The sequence below is a fragment of the Ambystoma mexicanum genome, chromosome 3q, assembly GCF_040938575.1.
Source record: "Ambystoma mexicanum isolate Mex_15411 chromosome 3q, UKY_AmexF1_1, whole genome shotgun sequence".
Lineage (NCBI taxonomy): Eukaryota > Metazoa > Chordata > Amphibia > Caudata > Ambystomatidae > Ambystoma > Ambystoma mexicanum.
This window is the reverse complement of record NC_090926.1, coordinates 372,615,133-372,630,130: the sequence shown is the minus strand read 5'-3', so window position 1 is coordinate 372,630,130 and position 14,998 is coordinate 372,615,133. Positions and strand designations below refer to the sequence as shown.

At 45.0% G+C, this 14,998-nt stretch overlaps 1 protein-coding gene across 1 annotated transcript in view; it reads right to left on the bottom strand.

Annotated features, from left to right (window-relative positions):
* Positions 1-14,998, bottom strand: part of FAT2 (FAT atypical cadherin 2) — a 262,307-nt gene that overhangs the window by 67,636 nt on the left and 179,673 nt on the right. Inside the window, exons 13-15 of the mRNA XM_069654000.1 lie at positions 13,449-13,682; positions 9,290-9,679; positions 8,068-8,282 (exon numbers count right to left, since the gene is read on the bottom strand). Coding sequence (XP_069510101.1) covers positions 8,068-8,282; positions 9,290-9,679; positions 13,449-13,682 — 839 coding nt within the window. The remainder of the gene's footprint in view (positions 1-8,067; positions 8,283-9,289; positions 9,680-13,448; positions 13,683-14,998) is intronic.

The following is a 14,998-nucleotide window of genomic DNA, read 5'->3' as shown; positions in this document are numbered from 1 at the left end:
CTGCCCCTCCCCACTACATGGCACCCTCTATCTTCCCTATCAACTCTAACTGCTATTCTATCACCCATCCTATCTCTCTCACGAAGTTTGGAAGAAAAAAGCTTTAAAAAGCTCTGCTGGCCTCTAATCCAGATCTATATATTGGTGACACGTACATCAATTCTACTTCCAGGCAGACTATTACCGACCACCTCTTTTCTGTCCCTTCCCCGCCTGGTCTCCACTTTCTTCCCTTTCTCCTCTTCATCGCATCGCATTAATGGCGTAACTAGATGGGAAGTGCTCTTGGCATATTTCTCATCCTCTAGGGGCATCATCCACAATAGCACTATCATGGCCAAAGTTTCCCAACCTATTCTTCTCCTTCTTGACTGGCACCTGACCTCTCTCATTAACTGCTTCCCTTCACTTGCTACCCCTCCTTCCTCCTCTCCTCTTCCCTCTCCATCACCATCAACAGGAGTACCCCTGTACCCCCCTTGGAAAACTTTCAAAAGTGGTAATCAGCTTCATCTAGCTGCTCTGAATGCTCGTTCTGCTGTCAAACATTCCTCTGACATCTGTCTCCTCCTCAAATACTTTGACCTCAACATCCTCACCCTTACCAAGACGTGGTTCATTGCTAGCTCTGTCACTGCTTGTGACACTCTTCTTCCTGACGGCTACAAAATCCTCTCCAAACCTAGGCCCAACAGGTCTTTAGGTGGAGTGGCCCTGATTTCCCTGAATGGGTCCCTGCTTCTATCATACCTACTCAATCCTACTCCTCTTTTGAATGCCTTGTCTGTAGGCTCAGGATCTCCCTACTCTCTCACCCTCGCTACCATCTACAGGCCCCCGGTCCTATTTCTCTCTTCCCCTCTGAATGGACCGACCTTGCCTCCTTCTTGTTCACCTCTTCCTCCAAACCCCTTCTCCTCAGTGACTTCAATATCCACCTTGACTCCCCTGAATCAGTCACCTCACAGTTCTGTGTCCTTTGTGACTCCCTATCTCTAACTATTATTCCTTCCGGTCTGACCCACTCAGCCGGACACACACTAGATTCCTTCATCTACGGAGACATTCCTATCTCTAACCCGGTCACCACCCCCTTCTACTGGTCTGACCATTCTCTCCTGTCACTTGGGGCCCCTCTGCCCTCTATCTGAGCCACCCCCAGCACTGCCAGCCTCCTTCACCATCATTCAACTGATGAAGCGAGTGTTAGTTGCTGCTTTTGCTTCCCCTTTCACCCCCCTGCCACCTCTGCTTTGGACTCTCTCTCTGACTCTGTCCTTGCTAACCGGCACTTCTCTATTTCTGCCACCCCCCTCAACATCCTTGCCCCTGTCATGAGGCTCCGTCTGAAACCCGCCTTCAAGTGTAATGGCTGGTAAGACTCCGACCTAGCATCTCTGAAACATAAGTGCAGAGTTGCTGAACGGAAGTGGCAGACCTCAGGCTCATCCTCGCATAAATTGGCATGTTGCTTGCTCCAAAGGCAATATCGCTTTTCTATCCGCTTCAAGAAGAGGGCACACATCCAAGCCTCCATCTCAGGAGCTACTAACAACACGGCTTAACTTTCCTCAATCTGCAAGCAACTTGCCAATCCAACCACAGTCTCCACCTCTCCCCTTCCTTCCCAGGCTCTCGGCACCGCTTTGTCCTCCCATTTTGCATCAAAAAGTCAGGATGTCCTCGCTCTCCACCAGTCTCACACCCACCCCCACTCCAGCCCCTGCTCTCCTGCCTCCCTTGGCTTCCCTCCCTCCACCCCCTCACTCTCCTCCCTCCTGCCCATACCACCCGATGAGGTCTTTAGAGTTGTCCGCTCTATGAAGGTCTCATCCAAACAGGTGCTCCCCTGCTCTTCCAGAACCATTAAGAACAAAATCTCCTCTCTTTTCCCCCTGATTCTTGCCGACTTCTGTGACTATCTTCTTGTCAAACGTTTCTTCAAGCAGAGAGTGGGTGGCCGCTCCCTCTCTTTGGCTGGTGCCTCTTTTTGGAACCACCTCCCATTCTCTCTCAGACTTGAGCCGTTCGTCCTTAAGTTCTAGAAACCTCTCAAAACTCTGCTGTTTTCTACCTCTTTCTCTCTTTCCCTTCCCTGCTAATCCCTCCACTGCCGCTGAGACAGGCGGCCTGGACCTTCATGAATCTCACAGGCTCCAGGCCCCCACACAGTTGACACCAGAACCCCCCCACCCAGCACTGCCCTTGTGAGCGCCCTCCTGGCTGCTGTACATCCCACCCTTGGGATACCTCCGCACGAGCACTTGGCAGTGTCCTCCTGTCCTGGTTCCTCTTCCCTTGGCACTGCCCTACTGGGCTCTCACCAGCACTTGTCCTCAGCTTGCTGCCTCCCCCGGCATGCTCCCCTATATAATGCACTTCCTTCACTGCACTTGCACGTCCGAATGTCACAAGGCCTAGTAGGACCACAAATGTATATTTATTGTTTTCTTTTGCCATTATTATTTATTCCCCTGTTCTATCCCCACCTTGCCTTGTGGTGCCTGGAAGAACCATTTTGTTGTATAGGCACCTAACAAATGCTCAATAAATCAAATAAAATATAGCATAACCTTGAGTTATTCCCGATTCAGCAAAAGTGTCACACACACTTTTTTACCGCACTACCACGCTCAAAATGATGCCGTAAATATTGACATCAAAACTCGATTCCAATACTTACCTTCTCTCAAGCATATGCATGGAAGGCACATTTGGTATAACAGTCCTAAAAGGCCTTCAATTCTACTTTCATGGAGGGAGCGCAATAGCCCCACACTTTTGGGGATCTCCAGTACAAACATGTATTGTGCTTTTTGGAGCTCGGCTCAAGGAACTGAACAAATCAAAGAACGGGAAAGGCTTGTGGGAAAGGGCTGGTGGACTGTCCTGAACCACGTCGAATACTCAGGTGTATGCATTTGGAATTCAGCGGGCCATCACAATCTAAGTTCTCGAGCAAGCTTCTTGTGTTGAATGTTGAGATTTGAGTATCTGAAGCCCTGCTATGCTGGGCCCTGCTCAAACATTTTGTTTCAGATAAGGACTTCATTAAAGACTTGGCCAAGTCAGGGGTCACTGTGGTGGGGCTTATTGACAATATGTCCAGGTGGGCTGCTCACGAGATAAGTGCTCGCCCTAGGCTCGGAGCCAGCCTGCACTTGGCAAGTTTGACTCCCTCGACAGTGGTGACGCAGCTCATCATCCTTCCAATGTTGATAAATGCCATTACATTAGGTGATAATAACACCTGGTATTACAGCTCTTAAAACCAGGAGGAATACATGCACACATGAGTAACAACCTAGAAATATACAGTCTTCATTAACCGAGCTCGATTCCAGAATTTTATAGAAGATTGTTTCAGTTTCCGTTTCCTTCCGAGCGCATCGAAGATTTCAGGGAAAGGGGGTGGGTAACTGTTTTTCTTAAAAGGCCCAGAATTACTCCAAAGTCTCCAAAAGTACCTATCATGAATGAATAGAGTTATATCGAAATTAAGCATGATGACAAAAGTGTAAGACAATATAGCCCTACTTTCTGGATGCCCATTGCCTGATGTTAATGCCTTCATAGCGGCTTCGGATAGCTAAAATGTCTATTTTTAGTGAGTAAATGGGCTAGATTATCATGAAGGGAGGAAGATGCTCTGCACATCCTAGAGAAAGTCTTATATGTCACTCAGTTGCCCCATATGCTCTGCAGATTTGTTACAGCACATTACCCCGGCTCTCCTATGCTCTGGAGATGTGGTACTGCACACTACACCAGCTCCCATATACTCTGGAGATGTGGTACTGCACACTACACCGAGTCTCATATGCTTTGGAGATGTGGTACTGCACACTACACCGAGTCTCATATGCTCTGGGGATGTGGTACTGCACACTACACCGAGTCTCATATGCTCTGGAGATTTGGTACTGCACACTACACCGATATGCTCTGGGGATCTGGTACGACAAACTACTTTGGCTCTCATATACACTGGAGATGTGGCATGATATACTATGCCGACTCTCATAAACGGTGGAGATTCGGTACTACACACTATGCCAGCTCATACATAGCCTGGAGACTTGGCACTACACACTAGACTGGCTCTCATATACTCCGGAGATTTGGCACTACACACTAGACTGGCTCTCATATACTCCGGAGATTTGGAACTACACACTAGACAGGCTCTCATATACTCTGGAGATTTGGAGCTACACACTAGACTGGCTCTCATATACTCTGGAGATTTGGCACTACACACTAGACTGGCTCTCATATACTCTGGTGATTTGGCGCTACACACTAGACTGGCTCTCATATACTCTGGAGATTTGGAACTACACACTAGACTGGCTCTCATATACTCTGGAGATTTGGCACTACACACTAGACTGGCTCTCATATACTCCGGAGATTTGGCACTACACACTAGACAGGCTCTCATATACTCCGGAGATTTGGAACTACACACTAGACTGGCTCTCATATACTCTGGAGATTTGGCACTACACACTAGACTGGCTCTCATATACTCTGGTGATTTGGCACTACACACTAGACTGGCTCTCATATACTCTGGAGATTTGGAACTACACACTAGACTGGCTCTCATATACTCTGGAGATTTGGCACTACACACTAGACTGGCTCTCATATACTCTGGAGATTTGGCACTACACACTAGACTGGCTCTCATATACTCTGGAGATTTGGCACTACACTCTAGACTGGCTCTCATATACTCTGGAGATTTGGAACTACACACTAGACTGGCTCTCATATACTCTGGAGATTTGGCACTACACACTAGACTGGCTCTCATATACTGTGGAGATTTGGCACTACACACTAGACTGGCTCTCATATACTCTGGAGATTTGGCACTACGCACTAGACTGGCTCTCATATACTCTGGAGATTTGGAACTACGCACTAGACTGGCTCTCATATACTCTGGAGATTTGGAACTACACACTAGACTGGCTCTCAGATACTCTGGAGATTTGGCACTACGCACTAGACTGGCTCTCATATACTCTGGAGATTTGGAACTACACACTAGACTGGCTCTCATATACTCTGGAGATTTGGCACTACGCACTAGACTGGCTCTCATATACTCTGGAGATTTGGCACTACACACTAGACTGGCTCTCATATACTCTGGAGATTTGGAACTACACACTAGACTGGCTCTCATATACTCTGGAGATTTGGCGCTACACACTAGACTGGCTCTCATATACTGTGGAGATTTGGAACTACACACTAGACTGGCTCTCATATACTCTGGAGATTTGGAACTACACACTAGACTGGCTCTCATATACTCTGGAGATTTGGCACTACGCACTAGACTGGCTCTCATATACTCTGGAGATTTGGCACTACACACTAGACTGGCTCTCATATACTCTGGAGATTTGGAACTACACACTAGACTGGCTCTCATATACTCTGGAGATTTGGCGCTACACACTAGACTGGCTCTCATATACTCTGGAGATTTGGAACTACACACTAGACTGGCTCTCATGTACTCTGGAGATTTGGCACTACGCACTAGACTGGCTCTCATATACTCTGGAGATTTGGAACTACGCACTAGACTGGCTCTCAGATACTCTGGAGATTTGGCACTACGCACTAGACTGGCTCTCATATACTCTGGAGATTTGGCACTACGCACTAGACTGGCTCTCATATACTCTGGAGATTTGGCACTACACACTAGACTGGCTCTCATATACTCTGGAGATTTGGAACTACACACTAGACTGGCTCTCATATACTCTGGAGATTTGGCGCTACACACTAGACTGGCTCTCATATACTCTGGAGATTTGGAACTACACACTAGACTGGCTCTCATGTACTCTGGAGATTTGGCACTACACACTAGACTGGCTCTCACTCACATATTTTGCTATGAACGGTGTTGGTGAAACCTACAGAGAGGGCAACCAAGAAGTAATATTTATACTTAGGTGCACTTTACAAGGGGGCTCAAGCCATCGTGTCAATTAAAAGCTATATTTTGAATGATGTTCACTCTGTATGGGAAAGCATATTTTCCTTTCTGTTTACTGAGATTTTAAATGACATACATGGAAAGCAATTTACATTATTGTAAATTAAACATCTTTTCACTAACGTGTAACTTTATTGGATTGTATTATTGTTGATGTTTATGTTTTGACTTGTTTATGACAATGTCAAGGAAACAGAATTAATATATTTGTTAAGGCCTAGGCAACACTGCAGACACGATCTATGTTAGGAGAGTGTGCATGGGTACCTCAACTGATAGAGGATGGGGATCATATTTACAGGGGAACAGACTTGTCCCGGAAGACGTTTTCTGATGAAAGTACTTCCTAGTTCTTTTTTTAATATAAATTGCTGTTTTGTGGGAAGCTTTACTCGACTAAATGCATTTGGAAGCACAAGTCAATGGGGAACAATTGCATGGGAGAGGGCAAGAATGGAAGGTGAGAATACAAAGGCAAAAGTGCAGTATTCAATTGCAGCACAGAGTACATCCTTGTTTACCAAATATACATTCATATTATGGCAATAACCACCGAGCCAGCGGGCCATTACCGCTAGGTGCTAATGGCCCGCTGGCAAGGCGGTTATTGCCAATAGTATTCTAGGGTTTGTAGCCCAGGGATACAAATGTTGCAGCAAAACCTTTTCAAGCGGCATTTCTTTTGCAGTTTGAAAAGTTCGTCCCAACAGTACGCGTTAGTTCTAGGAACACTAGAACGCGTGTACTGCTTCATTACTACGGAGCAACAGGGTGCCATTTTGGGTCAAGTTGCTCCATAGTAATGGATGGGAGGAATATTTTTATACCTGTCGCACAATGCATGTAAGTGCGTCCACGGGATTAGACTGTGGTTTGGCTCGGAAACGAGCCAATCCACATGAAGTGTATCCCGTGGATCTGTGGCGCTGGGTACTAATAAAATTAATGCTAGAGAAGATAGTGGTTCAAGACATAATCACAGCCTAAAGAAGGCAGGGGTCTCCTTACACAGGTGTTGGAGGGGAAGCAGTGAATTGAAAAACTTTTCACAGAGTCGCCTGCGAAGCAAGAAGTTACTTAACAGAGGTTATCTAGAACGAGGCTTATGGGCCTTGGAAGGCTCTAAGGAATAGTTTTAAAATCTCTTTTGTTCTTAAGAAGGTGTATCCAGTTGCACGGTTGTTAGGTGTGATCATTGCAAGATTTTACCTCTGTGTCGACATTTCTTGTATTTGGCATTCAGGAGTTTGTGGTCTCCTGCTGACATGAGGTTTCTTCCAAGTTGGAAGATCTTGAATTATGGTGCAAGGTGGTTAGGAACTTTCACAGATGGGGTGTTATGAGTAATGCAAAGTCTCTTCAAACAAAATCTAGCATCAACTGAGAGCTAGTGTGGAGCCTGGGGTCCCGAGAGAGATGGAGCCTCTATGTTTTAGGCCAGAGATCACTCTCGCTGCTCTATTTTGCATACGTTGGAGCTGCCGTGTGGTCCAGGAGTTGGCTCTCACAATAGATGGAATTTTGAAAGAAAATGTATCTTGGACTAACTGGGATTTCATACGTTCACAGTGCTGTTAAAGAAAGCTACTTCTGCAGATGTGTCCCCATTCTTTCTATTCCTGAAGAGAAAGCATTTTGATGTGATTTTATTTTCAATTTCAAGAGATCATCGATCCCCGGAGAGAGGACAACACACCCTAAGTATTCTAGCACAGTTATTAGGTAGATATTGGTCCTCATTACTGGGTACCCGGAAAACCTGCCGGTAGGCGCGGGTTTCCGGCAACCCTGTAACAGCTGTACCGCTGCCTGACATCCCAGTGCCACCAGGATATCACATGGCGACGGTAACGTTAAATCCCCATTTCCATAGAGTCCTATAGAACATTTGAATGTGCAATTCAGGTTTCATGCTAAAGTCAGGTCCAATTTAGCTAGCAATTTCAGATACTGCTTGTGCACCAACTGATGCTGCGCCAAAGTGAGATGCTGACAACGCTCTGAGCAAAGATCCTGTCTGTGAGCTGAGGACTTACCGAGAGAACAACATCTCCAATAGCTGCATCTTCGCTGATCCCCACGCTGTACGACTCCTGAGCAAAACGAGGCCTGCAGTCGTTAATGTCCGTGACGTTAATCACCACTACAATGACATCACTGAGAGACACTCCATTTCCTCGTGTTCCCTCCACGGACAAGGAGTGCTGGTGGCGCACCTCGAAATCCAAACTGTTGTTAAGGTTCAGGATGCCTAGGAATAGATATCAAACCGGGCATGAATAGAAATCTAAAACGCAGGCTGCGGTAGATACATGGCATGCGCGTGTTGGGGTCCCCTCTTTGCCAGGAAGAGCAAGGCACAGTGAAATCAAAAGGGTAACGTGGATCCTCTTTTCCGACCTCATATTGCAACCACAGCCTGAGGGCTACCATCAAGCGAAGTATACAAGAGAATTACCAATCCCATTGTAAAGCGCCAACTTCCCTCTCTCTCGGGCGGAATTCTGAAGAGTAGGTTGGGCCTGTGTGGCCGATACAGAAGACATTTCAAGCAGCACTTTCATTGAGCGATACTTTTACGCCTTGGGTGTATCATGTGGCCTCACTGCCGCTAGGTCTTTATAGACATTGCGATGGGATTCGGAACAAGAGCACAATGTATCATTCTTCAGCCAAAAAGCATTGGTCTTTGCGCAACAAAAATGAAAGCAACCATCCATGTTATTAGATGCGTATTTCTGTTTTTAATATTTTCCACTCCACATTTCAGACAAACATGCTAAAATCTCACCACTAAATTGTTTGTGTGCCTGGCTGTGATGCTGACATTTTTAGCACCGGAAGATGATGACCTGAACAATGCAGTTTAATTAACTTTGGGACTTCTGAGGTGATGCTCAACTTGAAATCGGTGCGCCATCTGGGCATTGGTAAATGGGGATGGTGGTCCCAGAAAAAAAAGCAAAAATGGGGCACGGTATCAGGAGACCAGACATCGTGGTGTGGGATGAGTTGGTAGGTTCAGGGCAGAAACTTAAGCAGCATGACATTGTGTAACACAGGGGTTGTGGTAATAAGGGGTGGGAGAAATATTCAACATTGGAGTGGGGCAAAGGAAAACAAAATCAAGTTGATTGACTGTGTGGGTCAAAGGACAGGATTTAATTATTTACTATTGCATTTATAGAAGAGGCAGGATTGTTGCAACCACTATTACAATGAAAAGCACCTGTAACCATCACAAGAAAATAAGCCTACCTGTTTTTGAATCCAGCCTGAACTTCATCTGCTCATTGCCGCTGAGAATTTCATATTGTATCTCTGCCTTCTCGACTCCATCCCTCATGAGGTTTGCAACGTTAAGCACCTCCGACCCCACGTCTGCATTTTCCAGGACAGCTACAACGTATTCCGGGCAACAAAACACTGGCCTGTACGTGCCCAAGTCCACAATGGAAATGCTGATGGAAGTGAAAGAGGACAGAGGGTTTGGTGCACCCTTGTCCGTGGCACAAGCTGTCAGTTCAACAGTGGAGAGTGGTATGTCTTCCAGCGGCTTTTCAAGATGGATGACCCCGGTGGTTTCCTCGATGGAAAAGTGCCCGTTGGCAGAAGTGGTCAGAGAATAAAACACTTCAGCGTTGATGCCTGAAGGACAAAAGGAGCTATCAGTGTTAGCAGGGAGCATTACTTACTGTTTTCAGGTACAGTGTGTCCAATTCACCCACCTCTTCTTCTCATTCATTGGTCGCGAATGCACACATGGGGTACTTGGCGGCCATTTTGAGAGTGTCATCTAATGCAGATCTGCTTTATCAGAGCTGTGACATCAGTAGCCCAGATCCTTGAATAAGTCCTATCCTATCGTTCTGGATTAGGCCTCCTTTCTGCAGTGAGAATGTGGCTATTTCAAAGCACCAATTCACTTCTATGCAAGTAGCAATTTGCGAATGTAAAAGGCACCCAGCTTGGACACTTCGTTTAATGATGACAAACTCCCTGAGAATCTACAGCGCACACACAGCAAAGAGGATCTCCCAGAGGATGTAGGCTATTAGGTTCGAGCTAGCAGTCACTGTACTCTCTTCGCCAACTCATCCACTGAAAGAAGATTGGTGCCACCTTAAAAGGACTGCTCTACCTGTCTGAAATGGATGCAGCTTTAAACAGAATAGTGCCATCGCAAAACAGAGGAAGACTCCAATTGTCCAGGGCACCCCCTCTAGGCATTCACATAGTCCAAAGCCACCTTCCAAAAATCAGCATAGAAGTTGTGTTCATGTTACAATAGTACAGTGCAATTATCAAAAGGGAAGTGAAACTGCATTGTAATCATAAAATCTACCCAAAATGTGTGAAGCCGTGAAACAACGAATGCAATCTTTAAGGGACTAATAGAGCATAGCCAATAGACATGTTAACTATCCCAAGACAGTTCCAACCATCTTGGGACTAATATAGCATAACTAATGAGATATTCTTTAAACCCTTCAAAAGGTCAGGAGAATACCCCAAGATGGCAGGAAAATCCCAAATCACAGTAATCATCAAGTGGGCAGCCAATCCTTGACCAAGATCAACATACATGTCAGTAATCTCAGTGCAAACTTTGAAACTGAAATAAAACCTCCACCAAGATCAACCTGCTGCAAGATCAGCATCCCCAAAGCGAACTCCCACAAAAGCAACACAATCTCCTGGGCCACACCCCATAGACCAACACAACTTCATCCAAGGCCGACATGACCTCGTCCAAGGTGAGGACAATCTTTCCCAGATCCACACTACGTTCCCCAAGGCTAGCAAAACCTTCCCCAAGACCAAGTACATCACCCACAACACTTTACCAAACCCCAAGAAGACCTTAACACCCTTTCAAAGACAAGACACAATCTCCTTTCAAAACCAGCCATACATCCTCCAAGAGCAGTATCAAATCCACAAAGACCAGCAAAATCTCCCCTAAACCAGGAGGACCTCTCTCTGGTCCAATGTGAGCTCAACCAAGACCAGTCCAACCTTACCTGAAAACCAATTGATTTTACCAAAAGGCAACACTTAAGACCATGGATACTCCCTAAGTCCAGAAGACCCTCCTTAAATAATACAATCTCAATAAACCCACAACCAACTTTGCCTAAAATCAGTTCATCCTCCTCAAAGATACGTTTAACCATCCCCCGAAGCACTGCAACCTTCTCTAGGATCAGCACAGCCTCGTCTAAGACCCCAATAACCTCCTCAGACACCACCATTACAGGACTATTTCAACTTTTCCATCACAAATTGTATCCTAAGTCTGGTGCAACATTCTTCAAGGAAAGCACAACCTTCCCCAAGACCAATACAACATCTTTAAAGACCACTGTAACTTTCATCAAGACCAGCACCACCTTTCTTGAGATCAAGATAGCCTCGCCAATAGCAGTACAGTTTCTACTGAGAATAGAACACAATGCTCCAAAAGATCAATGCAAACTCACTAAAGAAAACCAAGACATGGTTCCATGACTTAAAATCGAGGCAAAAATGGCCGTGAATACAAAATATGGAGGCAGAAATACTGTGGTTTTGCCGCCACAATCCTGTAAAGGATGCAGGGGACACCCCCGCAACCACTGGACCCATTATACCATATAACGGGTGCGGGGGACACCCCTGCAACCTCCGCTCCCCTTAAATGGTATAATTGGGTACACCTTTACCGGGTCAAACCACAGGATTTTTGCCACGATTTATTTAACGGCGACATTTTTGCCGCGATTTTATTACCTGATACACAAAACACCTTTTTCCAATATCTGCACAGTCTTTTCCAAGAGCAATGCAACTGTATCCAAAAACCAGTACAACCTATAAAATACATGTTAACTCTCACAACCTCTTCAAAGAACAGTGCAACCTTCTCATGATACCAGAGCAACATTTTCATGACCATTGAAACCTCTGTAAATGTACTGCAACCTGCCTAAAGATCAGCTCAATCTGCTCCAAGATGAGCCGAAATTACTTCAAGGCCAAAACCATCTCCTCCAAGAGCAGTGTATCCACCTCAAAGATCAGTGCAACCTTCAACATGCAAGAGCCACATTCTCCAAAACAAGGGCACCCTTCCCTCAGATGTCAGGCACACATTTGTCAAAGACTAGAAAGTCCTTCGCCAATGAAGGTAAAACCTCTTCCATACCATTTCATCAACTAAGAATTCCAACACAAACTCAACAAAGAACAGCACAAATGTGGCCAGATTTGATATAACTCTTTAAGAGTGTAAGAATCACTATTCACAGTGAGTACAGCTTATTTCTTTCAACATTAGATTTAAGTTAATTCTGAAATCACCATGCATAGGCTATACTTACACAAGGATGTTTGCATTTGTTTTGTTCTAGGTTATTTACACTAGGATTCAATTTCTAACCCTCCTCATGAACCATCTGAATATAAAGATGGAGAAACACATGTTGAGAGCATCTAATAAGTAACATCAGTAGAAGTACAGGAATATCTAAGTAAGCACTAGGGAGAAATTAGATATCAGAATACCAAACAACTTGCAGAATTGAGAAATGATTAATACAAAATTTACAACTTGCAATATTGATGAAATTGTAACTATTATCAAGGAATCCATTCATTGATTTGGTGCAACAAAACAGATCCTTCATTCTTTGTTTTCAAAAAGTATACTAGGTACTGGTCAGCCTCAGCACCATTAGGGTCTGATATTGCTGCCGAACCAGACAACTAATATAAACCTTCCGGAATTTCAACAAAATTCTTTATGTATGGGACTCACCAACAGCTGTTTAAGGCTGAGTATACCTATTAATTACCTTCAAGACAAGTACAACCACAACAAATCATCCAGCAATAGCACAGACGTCTCAAAGATCAATGTGTCTTCCTCCAGGTGCAGCCCAAAATCCCTCAGGATCAGCTGCCTTGACCAAAGAACAGAACACTTTCCCATAAAACAGGTACTACCTTTCAAGACCAGCTTTATCTCCCATAAGACCAGTTCAACCACCCATAAAACCAGTCACATGACATAAGCAACCTCCTGCAACACTAGTGGAACTTCTCCTAAAACCAGCACAACTTTATCTAAGACCAGTGAAAATGCCAGAGATCAGCGTAACCTACCCCCATGACCAGCTCAACATCTCCACAATCCAATAAAAGAACAGAACAGCTTTACAAATGAATTCATGTGGCATGTAATAAGATAAGGGGAGGACCAATTGTGTGTTGTCAAAGTGATTCATGGAACATGCTGTGTGATTACCCTTAACATTGACATTGCACGTGCTGTAGCATATCCTGTCCAGGAATGTCCACATTAATGACGATATTATATGTCAATTGACAAGATATCTATTCAAACACACCAACAGACACACAAATACGAACACACCTTCATCTGGATCCTTGGCGAAGACCACAGCAATGGGGGTACCCAAAGTGGTGTTGTCGAAGACAGCCACAGCATAGTGACTGGCGAGAAAAATCGGTGCATTATCATTCACATCTTCCACAGTCAAATATACATCTGCCTGGCAGGACCGGCCACCTCCATCCGTTGCTTTGGCCACCAGACGATACCGTGCCATCTTCTCCCGATCCAGGGGTGAGAGGGCGGATAACTCTCCTATTTGAAGCAACCAGGAAATGTGACTTTGCTGCTGGACAGAGCAGAACAGTGTGGTTCCCTTTTGCATTTTTTTTTTAAAAATAGATTTATTGTGCGACAAGTGTTTGCAGATGTTGGAAAGCTTTAAAATAATAGCTAACAATAAACATAACAACAGTTCAACAATTCACCTTGAAATTATCTCCCATCCTATGCAGTACTTCATAATGTCATAGCTGTTTGTTGTCTCGAAAGTGCAGTAAATTGTTCTTAGGACTAGGCCTAACCTGTTTCAAATGGCCTCTGCCATACCTAGAAGTGTTTAGGTTCTAGCCTGTTTTAGCCAAGGGATACCCAATCGTATGCATTTCTTGCACATGAGGTTCTTGCCTCCGCCAGAAATGACTAGTTATGAGGCTTGGGATTCAGGTGTCGTGAAGCTGGCTATCTTTCATCTCAAACGGTCCGTTTTGGATGTGAGCCGATCTTCCAGTAAAAGCAGAAGCAGTTCTGAGGTGTTCAAGAAAATATCTTGAAATCTCAAGATATTGGCCTTGTTTCAGCTTGGAGATTGCTTCTTTTATAGGAGCTACAGTCTTTTTTGGGGGAGTCGGCCTAACACAATACCACTTGCATGGATTCTGGATAGCGCAAGAGCCAGATCCACCAGGGGAAATTCATTAGCAAAAGTGAAATTATGTAACAGATCAAGTTGATGATTTGAACATTTGGAGATTGTTTTTGAATGACTTTTCGGACACAGATGGGCTTCCGGGGTAAAACACAAAAGCACAGTCGCTGTGTCGCAGCGACTGTGCTTTTATGCAAGTCTGTACACAGAGCTTTTGAAAATGTCTGCCCCAGTCGTTGGGCATGATTTACAAAGTGTTTCCAATGGGATTGTGCCACTGTAAAACACTTTTGTACATCAGACCTGCTGTAGTTCTTGGCTGCCAAGATGGATAAACAAAGGGAACAGTATCTGCTTCAGGCTTCTAGGAAATGCAGGGCAGAGAAATGAGCTCCTTAATGCTTCTAATTACTCTAAGAAGCTACACCACTCCTGCAAGCAATTCAACTCCACCCCCCCACTATTGATCATGCAGTCGTGCTTGATAGCCTTGCAGCTGCCGGCCTTTCCGGAACTGTTCTTGCTTGGTCTACATGTTTTCTCTCTGGACGTTCTCAATCTGTTTCTCTCTCCCCTTTCTGTTTTGCTTCCACTGCCCTTACCTCTAGTGTCCCCCACGGGTCGGGTCTTGTCCCTAGTGCTTTTTAACATCTATATTCTGCCACTCACCAAACTTATTCCCTCCCATGGCTTTCATGGCTAC